The following is a 9,900-nucleotide window of genomic DNA, read 5'->3' as shown; positions in this document are numbered from 1 at the left end:
GTCACCTGTCCCTATGTACGCTTATGAACGGTTATAACTGTCTATGAATGACTTTGTCTGTGTACCTTACCTGTTCCTGTCCCATTGAGGTCATCCCAAGGCGAGGTGAGGCTCACCTGTCCCTATGTACGCTTATGAACGGTTATAACTGTCTATGAATGACTTTGTCTGTGTACCTTACCTGTTCCTGTCCCATTGAGGTCATCCCAAGGCGAGGTGAGGCTCACCTGTCCCTATGTACGCTTATGAGCGGTTATAACTGTCTATGAATGACTTTGTCTGTGTACCTTACCTGTTCCTGTCCCATTGAGGTCATCCCAAGGCGAGGGTGAGGCTCACCTGTCCCTATGTACGCTTATGAGCGGTTATAACTGTCTATGAATGACTTTGTCTGTGTACCTTACCTGTTCCTGTCCCATTGAGGTCATCCCAAGGCGAGGTGAGGCTCACCTGTCCCTATGTACGCTTATGAACGGTTATAACTGTCTATGAATGACTTTGTCTGTGTACCTTACCTGTTCCTGTCCCATTGAGGTCATCCCAAGGGCGAGGTGAGGCTCACCTGTCCCTATGTACGCTTATGAACGGTTATAACTGTCTATGAATGACTTTGTCTGTGTACCTTACCTGTTCCTGTCCCATTGAGGTCATCCCAAGGCGAGTGAGGCTCACCTGTCCCTATGTACGCTTATGAACGGTTATATGGAATGACTTTGTCTGTGTACCTTACCTGTTCCTGTCCCATTGAGGTCATCCCAAGGCGAGGTGAGGCTCACCTGTCCCTATGTACGCTTATGAACGGTTATATGAATGACTTTGTCTGTGTACCTTACCTGTTCCTGTCCCATTGAGGTCATCCCAAGGCGAGGTGAGGCTCACCTGTCCCTATGTACGCTTAGGAACGGTTATAACTGTCTATGAATGACTTTGTCTGTGTACCTTACCTGTTCCTGTCCCATTGAGGTCATCCCAAGGCGAGGTGAGGCTCACCTGTCCCTATGTACGCTTATGAACGGTTATAACTGTCTATGAATGACTTTGTCTGTGTACCTTACCTGTTCCTGTCCCATTGAGGTCACCTGTCCCTATGTACGCTTATGAACGGTTATAACTGTCTATGAATGACTTTGTCTGTGTACCTTACCTGTTCCTGTCCCATTGAGGTCATCCCAAGGCGAGGTGAGGCTCACCTGTCCCTATGTACGCTTATGAACGGTTATAACTGTCTATGAATGACTTTGTCTGTGTACCTTACCTGTTCCTGTCCCATTGAGGTCATTCCAGGCGAGGTGATCATCTGTCCGGTCATCTGACCCACGGGGGCCATGCCGCTGGCGTTGGTAGCCATGGAGACGTTGAGGTTCATTCCGTTGCCGTTGTACATGGCCGCGCCCCCATTGGTCTGCTGCAGCTGGGTGAACTGGGGCGGAGACTGCTGAGTACTGAACATACTGGAGGAAGGAGGAGAGAAAGACCAAGAGAGAGAGATAACAAAGAGAGAGATAACGAGAGAGAAAGACCAAGAGAGAGAGATAACAAAGAGAGAGATAACAGAGAGAGAAAGACCAAGAGAGAGAGATAACAAAAGAGAGATAACGAGAGAGAGAAAGACCAAGAGAGAGATAACAAAAGAGAGATAACGAGAGAAAGACCAAGAGAGAGAGAGATAAAGACCGAGAGAGAGAGAAAATGAGAGGTAGAGAGAGAAAATGAGAGGTAGAGAGAGAGAGAGAGAGGGAGAGAGAGAAAATGAGAGATAGAGAGAGAGAGAAAATGAGAGAGAAAATGAGAGGTAGAGAGAGAAAATGAGAGGTAGAGAGAGAGAAAATGAGAGAAAATGAGAGGTAGAGAGAGAGAAAATGAGAGGTAGAGAGAGAGAAAATGAGAGGTAGAGAGAGAGAGAGAGAGAGAGAGAGAGAGAGAGAGAGAGAGAGAGAGAGAAAATGAGAGATAGAGGGAGAGATAATGACAGAGAAAGAGAGAGCTAATATTTGTAGACAGATTGTTAACATCTACAGACAGCTGAATGTCTGATAAGAAACATTGTAATAAAGAATGAGCCCTCCATGAGCCCTCCGTGAGCCCTCCGTGAGCCCTCCGTGAGCCCTCCATGAGCTCTCTATGAGCCCTCCATGAGCTCTCCGTGAGCCCTCCGTGAGCTCTCCGTGAGCCCTCTGTGAGCCCTCTGTGAGCCCTCTGTGAGCCCTCTGTGAGCCCTCTGTGAGCCCTCTGTGAGCCCTCTGTGAGCCCTCTGTGAGCCCTCTGTGAGCTCTCCGTGAGCCCTCCGTGAGCCCTCCGTGAACCCTCCGTGAGCCCTCCGTGAGCCCTCCGTGAGCCCTCCGTGAGCCCTCCGTGAACCCTCCGTGAGCCCTCCGTGAGCCCTCCGTGAACCCTCCGTGAACCCTCCGTGAGCCCTCCATGAGCCCTCCATGAGCCCTCCATGAGCCCTCCATGAGCCCTCCATGAGCTCTCCATGAGCCCTCCATGAGCTCTCTATGAGCCCTCTATGAGCCCTCTATGAGCCCTCTATGAGCTCTCTATGAGCCCTCTATGAGCTCTCTATGAGCCCTCTATGAGCCCTCTATGAGCCCTCTATGAGCTCTCTATGAGCTCTCTATGAGCCCTCTATGAGCCCTCTATGAGCCCTCCATGAGCCCTCCATGAGCTCTCCATGAGCCCTCTATGAGCCCTCTATGAGCCCTCTATGAGCCCTCTATGAGCCCTCTATGAGCCCTCCATGAGCCCTCTCTTTGACCTCTGATTATTGGGACAGTTTTACTGTACAGGTTTTCACAGCCCAACCCTGTGGCCCCCCTCTTTCTCACTCACCTGTTTCCTGCCATGTTCCCCTGGGGCGGCCAACCGTTTAGGTCAGGCGACGCCTGGAAATTGGCGTTGCCCTGCTGCTGCATCATGGGGGATTGGGCGTGGGCCATCCTGGGGGATAACAGGGGACTCTGGGGCGTGGCCTGACCCCCAAACCCTCCGTGAGGCTGCTGGGACATACCTGGTAGGGTTAGAGGTCAGGGGTCAGTACTGGGGGAGGGGGTTAAAGGTCAAACAGGTCTGGTCTAGAATGCTCCTGGGTGATGTTTCCCTAGGTACAGATCTCGGATCAGCTTTCTATTCCCCAATCCTAACCTTTCCACAGTGTTTCCCAAACTCCGTCTCGGGGACCGCAAGGCATGCATGTTCTTTTCTTATTTTCCACATAACACTACACAACTGATTCAAATAATGAAAGCTTAATGATGAGTTTTTATTTTCATTTTAATTTTAAAATCAGCTGTGTAGATCTGCGAGGGGGGACACGAAACTTGTACCCATTGGGAAAAATACTAAACTGACCCAAGGTCAGCTTCTAGGGACTGACTTCACCCTGGCCCACACCATCTAAAAACATAGCTCTAACACTGAGGTATCCGTACATTTCATAATGATAATAATAATAATTATTATTTAAAAAAATTAAATGTAGGACTCTCTTTTTCAGTGAAAGACAATTGCAAAGTGCTACATGTGTTGTAACTGAAACATTTTCCCAGACTGATTACTGGTGTGTGTGTGTGTGTGTGTGTGTGTGTGTGTGTCGGTCCCTGACCGATTTCAACTGAACAGAAAGGAGTACATTCGCCCCCACCCAAAAGGTTACTGGACAGTCAGCGACACAGGTACACCTGATGGAAACAGCCACAAACACACAGTATATACTCTCTCGGAACAGGAAAACAAACCACTGACCGAAACACAAAAAAAAGGATTCAGTCATATTCAGTTACCTCTCTGACAGAATACACACACACACACACACACACACACACACACACACACACACACACACACACACACACACACACACACACACACACACACACACACACACACACACACACACACACTAAAAGGTTCAGAGGTCATCTGTTAGTGTTCAAGAAGTGTACCCTATTCCTTGCATAGTGCACTTCCCTTTGACCAGAGGGCTCTGTAGGGAATAGGGTGCCATTTTGTGTGTGTGTGGGTGGGGGGGCGACACATATTTAGTGTGAGCAGCCGAGATAGAGGGAGTAGAGGAAGGCACGGAGATGGGGAGAGAGAGGTGAGAGGAGGAGAGGGATCAACCACACCAACTAATTCCACACTATGTCACACAGGGATATTTTCCAGATTAACCTGGGTTTACATACCACACCGAGACGAATGGGGATTAAAATCAGACAAATCTGATTAAATAGTTGATCTGATTGATATGCATTAAATGGGAAATTCAGTCACATCACAGCATTACAAAGTCCCAATAACATATACAACCAGAACGGTAACATAATGTAAATGAAATACCTGTATTTACAATGCATGTAAAAAGGTTGTGTTTATCACATAACTCTTCTCTTACTAACGCCTCGACTGAGCTGATTTATCTTGTCTTTAATACGTACTTTAGTTGACTGACTGTAATCTTTACTACTTTTGCACACACTGTATATAGATTTTTTTCTACTGTATTATTGACTGTGTGTTTGTTTATGTGTAACACTGTGTTGTTTTTTGTATCTCACTGCTTTGCTTTATCTTGGCCAGGTCTCAGTTGTAAATGAGAACTTGTTATCAACAGGCCTACCTGGTTAAATAAAATAATTTAAAAAAAATATATATATATATATATTTAATTGATAAGGGTGTCTGCTATATGTGCTTTGTATGGTACTGTTTCCTGTCCATCTACTGCCCTCTAGTGGAACATATGTTTTATGGCCTAAATCAGGATAACCAATCAGGATTGGCTATTAAATCAGGAGGACCAATCAGGATTGGCTATTAATCAGGAGGTAACTCCATGTGTAACTCTGTGTTGTTGTATGTGTCTCACTGCTTTGCCTTATCTTGACCAGGTCTCAGTAGTAAACTACCTGGTTAAATAAAGGTGAAATAAATGAATAAATAAAACAGTAGATTCATCTAATCGTTATCAATGTAGTGGTCATTTGAGGGTGAGCAGCACAGCATTTATATTAAGCATGGAATGACACACCACTGGGGTAGGGGGGGGGGGTATGGCTGGACACACACCCCTGGGGTAGGGGGGTAGGGGTATGGCTGGACAGACACACCCCTGGGGTAGGGGGGGTATGGCTGGACAGACACACCCCTGGGGTAGGGGGGGGTATGGCTGGACAGACAAACCCCTGGGGTAGGGGGGTATGGCTGGACAGACAAACCCCTGGGGTAGGGGGGGGTATGGCTGGACAGACAAACCCCTGGGGTAGGGGGGGGTATGGCTGGACAGACAAACCCCTGGGGGTAGGGGGGGGTATGGCTGGACAGACAAACCCCTGGGGTAGGGGGGTTATGGCTGGACAGACACACCCCTGGGGTGAGGGGGGGGTTATGGCTGGACAGACACACCCCTGGGGTAGGGGGGTTATGGCTGGACAGACACACCCCTGGGGTAGGGGGGTTATGGCTGGACAGACACACCCTTGGGGTAGGGGGGGTTATGGCTGGACAGACACACCCCTGGGGTGGGGTGGGGGGTTGGTGGCTGGGGACAGACACACCCCTGAGGTAGGGGGTATGGCTGGTGGGTTGTAAGACCGTAGTACTGAGGTTGGGAACTGAAGGCGCACCGAGCTGCTGTACATGAGGGCTGACTACGTCCCCAAACTGTCCTGATCCCCATCATCATCACCTGGGAGGAAGGAGAGCCATGCAGGGCTTGGTGGGGGGAGAGAGGAGGGGCAGGCTGGGCGAGATGGGGGGAGAAAGGGCTGGTAGAGGGGTGAGGAGGGAGGGGGGTGGCCAGGCCTGGGCCTGTACTGGTACCGTAGCTGGGTGGGTAGGGGAACTGCTGGGGATTGGTGGTCTGTGGGATCGAGGGTTACTCAGGCCTCCCTGATAGGCTCCTGCAACCGCCCTTGTGCGGCGGCGGCCTCTATTGGGAGGTAGGTTGAGTCCCTGGGTTCTCACCATAAGTTCTCTGCTGCTGCTGCTGTCTCTGATGCTCCAAGCTGGCGTTGGCGCAGGTGGTTGTTGAGGAGTTCTCTCTGCCGTTGTGCCAACATCTGTGCATTGATTGTCCCTCTGGGAAAGAGAAAGAAAAGGAGACGGGAGTTAGATTGAACAACTTCTACAAACTGATTATTGGTTTCTGGTGAATTAAAATACTGGTCTTTTAATTATTATCTGTTACTGTGCGTGTCAGTAAATTACCTGGTTGGGTTGTTGGACTGTAGAGGATCATATTGATATATAATCTCAGTTACCTGGTTGGGTTGTTGGACTGTAGAGGTTCATATTGATATATAATCTCAGTTACCTGGTGGTTGTTGGACTGTAGAGGATCATATTGATATATAATCTCAGTTACCTGGTTGGGTTGTAGGACTGTGTAGAGGTTCATATTGATATATAATCTCAGTTACCTGGTTGGGTTGTTGGACTGTAGAGGTTCATATTGATATATAATCTCAGTTACCTGGTTGGGTTGTTGGACTGTAGAGGTTCATATTGATATATAATCTCAGTTACCTGGTTGGGTTGTTGGACTGCAGAGGATAATATTGATATATAATCTCAGTTACCTGGTTGGGTTGTTGGACTGTAGAGGTTCATATTGATATATAATCTCAGTTACCTGGTTGTTGGACTGTAGAGGTTCATTGATATATAATCTCAGTTACCTGGTTGGGTTGTTGGACTGTAGAGGTTCATATTGATATATAATCTCAGTTACCTGGTTGGAGTTGTTGGACTGTAGAGGTTCATATTGATATATAATCTCAGTTACCTGGTTGGGTTGTTGGACTGTAGAGGATCATATTGATATATAATCTCAGTTACCTGGTTGGGTTGTTGGACTGTAGAGGTTCATATTGATATAATCTCAGTTACCTGGTTGGGTTGTTGACTGCAGAGGATAATATTGATATAATCTCAGTTACCTGGTTGGGTTGTTGGACTGTAGAGGTTCATATTGATATATAATCTGTTACCTGGTTGGGTTGTTGGACTGTAGAGGTTCATATTGATATATAATCTCAGTTACCTGGTTGGGTTTGTTGGACTGTAGAGGTTCATATTGATATATAATCTCAGTTACCTGGTTGGGTTGTTGGACTGTAGAGGATCATATTGATATATAATCTCAGTTACCTGGTTGGGTTGTTGGACTGTAGGATCATATTGATATATAATCTCAGTTACCTGGTTGGGTTGTTGGACTGTAGAGGTTCGTATTGATATATAATCTCAGTTACCTGGTTGGGTTGTTGGACTGTAGAGGTTCTTATTGATATATAATCTCAGTTACCTGGTTGGGTTGTTGGACTGTAGAGGTTCATATTGATATATAATCTCAGTTACCTGGTTGGGTTGTTGGACTGTAGAGGTTCTTATTGATATATAATCTCAGTTACCTGGTTGGGTTGTTGGACTGTAGAGGTTCGTATTGATATATAATCTCAGTTACCTGGTTGGGTTGTTGGACTGTAGAGGTTCTTATTGATATATAATCTCAGTTACCTGGTTGGGGTTGTTGGACTGTAAAGTTGGGTTCATATTGACACTCCACTCATCTGGTTCATCATTGTGGCGGTTCTGAGGAGAACAGGTTAACAGGTGCTTTACACCATCGACACACATTGATGTCATGCTTCTGAAAAAGCCATACAGGGATCGGCACACTGCTTTGACGTGACCCAGAGCTCTCGTATCGAACGCAACATCACCACGAGTCAAGGCTGTGACAAGCAACACAATACCCAAACAGGAAACCCACATTGTGAAGACCTGGCCAGACCTTGTCCGGTTCCACTTCCCTCCACGCAATAGCTATCGACCTGGGAGGTTATATGAAGCCCAGTAGTGACCAGTTGTAACAGTGATTACAGTCAGATATAAACCCAGTAGTGACCAGTTGTAACAGTGATTACAGTCAGATATAAACCCAGTAGTGATCAGTTGTAACAGTGATTACAGTCAGATATAAACCCAGTAGTGACCAGTTGTAACAGTCAGTTTAGTCAGATATAAACCCAGTAGTGACCAGTTGTAACAGTGATCCGCCCGTCCTTCAGTCTCTCCGTCCGTCTCTCCCTCCGTCCGTCTCTCCCTCCCTCCGTCTCTCCCTCCCTCCGTCTCTCCCTCCCTCCGGCCATCTCTCCGTCTCTCCCGCCGTCCGTCTCTCTCTCCGTCCGTCCGTCTCTCCGTCCGTCCGTCTCTCCCTCCGTCCGTCCGTCTCTCCCTCCGTCCGTCCGTCTCTCCCTCCGTCCGTCCGTCTCTCTCTCCGTCCGTCTCTCCCTCCGTCCGTCTTCCCTCCGTCCGTCTCTCCCTCAGTCCGTCTCTCCCTTCTCCGTCCGTCTCTCCCTCCGTCCGTCTCTCCCTCCGTCCGTCCGTCCGTCTCTCTCCGTCCGTCTCTCTCTCCGTCCGTCTCTCTCTCCCGTCCGTCTTCTCTCCGTCCGTCTTCCGTCCGTCTCTCTCTCCGTCCGTCTCTCTCCGTCCGTCCGTCTCTCCCTCCGTCCGTCCGTCTCTCCCTCCGTCCGTCCGTCTTCCCTCCGTCCGTCCGTCTCTCCCTCCGTCCGTCCGTCTCTCCCTCCGTCCGTCCGTCTCTCTCTCCGTCCGTCTCTCTCTCCGTCCGCCCGTCTCTCCCTCCGCCCGTCTCTCCCTCCGCCCGTCTCTCCCTCCGCCCGTCTCTCCCTCCGTCCGTCTCTCCCTCCGTCCGTCTCTCCGTCCGTCCGTCTCTCCGTCCGTCCGTCTCCTCCCTCCGTCCCTCCCTCCCTCCCTCCCTCCGTCCCTCCCTCCCTCCGTCTCTCCCTCCTCCGTCTCTCCCTCCCTCCGTCCGTCTCTCCCTCCTCCGTCCGTCTCTCCCTCCCCCTCCGTCCGTCTCTCCCCTCCGTCTCTCCGTCTCTCCCTCCGTCCGTCCGTCTCTCCCTCCGTCCGTCCGTCTTCTCCCTCCGTCCGTCCGTCTCTCACCCCGTCCGTCCGTCTCTCCCTCCGTCCGTCCGTCTCTCCCTCCGTCCGTCCGTCTCTCCCTCCGTCCGTCCGTCTCTCCTCCTGTCCGTCCGTCCCTCCGTCCGTCCGTCCCTCCCTCCCGTCCGTCTCTCCCTCCGTCCGTCCGTCTCTCCCTTATGTCCGTCCGTCCCTCCGTCCGTCCGTCCCTCCCTCCGTCCGTCTCTCGTCCGTCCGTCCCTCCGTCCGTCCGTCCTCCCTCCGTCCGTCCCTCCCTCCGTCCGTCTCTCCCTCCCTCCGTCTCCCTCCGTCCGTCCGTCTCTCCCTCCGTCCGTCTCCTCCGTCCGTCTCTCCCTCCGTCCGTCTCTCCCTCCGTCCGTCTCTCCCTCCGTCCGTCTCTCCCTCCGTCCGTCTCTCCGTCCGTCCGTCTCTCCGTCAGTTCCTCCCTCCGTCCGTCTGTCCGTCTCTCCGTCCGTCCCTCCCTCACTCCCTGTCCGTCTCTCCGTCCGTCCGTCCCTCCCTCCCTCACTCCGTCCGTCTCTCCGTCCGTCCGTCCGTCTCTCCGTCCGTCCGTCCGTCTCTCCGTCCGTCCGTCCGTCTCTCCGTCCGTCCGTCCGTCTCTCCGTCCGTCCCGTCCCTCTCGTCCGTCCTCGTCCGTCTCTCCGTCCCGTCCGTCCGTCTCTCCGTCCGTCCGTCTCTCTGTCCGTCCGTCCGTCTCTCCGTCCGTCCGTCCGTCTCTCCGTCCGTCCGTCCGTCTCTCCGTCCGTCCGTCTCTCCGTCCGTCCGTCTCTCCGTCCCTCCGTCCGTCTCTCCGTCCGTCTCTCCGTCAGTTCCTCCCTCCGTCAGTTCCTCCCTCCGTCCGTCCGTCTCTCCGTCCGTCCGTCTCTCCGTCCGTCCGTCTGTCTCTCCGTCCGTCCGTCTCTCCGTCCGTCCGTCTCTCCGTCCGTCTCTCCGTCT

The 9,900-nt window shown here is 51.1% G+C and overlaps 1 protein-coding gene across 1 annotated transcript; it reads right to left on the bottom strand.

Moving 5' to 3' along the window:
- Nucleotides 1–833: 833 nt before the first annotated feature.
- LOC135538633 (nuclear receptor coactivator 2-like) lies at nucleotides 834–6,078 on the bottom strand (the record flags this gene model as incomplete). Its single annotated transcript, XM_064964505.1, has 3 exons — nucleotides 834–1,451; nucleotides 2,830–3,007; nucleotides 5,965–6,078. Coding segments are annotated over 3 exons (527 nt in total), but the record flags the coding sequence as incomplete, so codon positions are not given.
- Nucleotides 6,079–9,900: the final 3,822 nt, after the last annotated feature.

This window comes from Oncorhynchus masou, unplaced genomic scaffold (assembly GCF_036934945.1).
Source record: "Oncorhynchus masou masou isolate Uvic2021 unplaced genomic scaffold, UVic_Omas_1.1 unplaced_scaffold_9935, whole genome shotgun sequence".
Taxonomy (NCBI): domain Eukaryota; kingdom Metazoa; phylum Chordata; class Actinopteri; order Salmoniformes; family Salmonidae; genus Oncorhynchus; species Oncorhynchus masou.
This window is presented reverse-complemented; position numbering and strand designations above follow the sequence as displayed.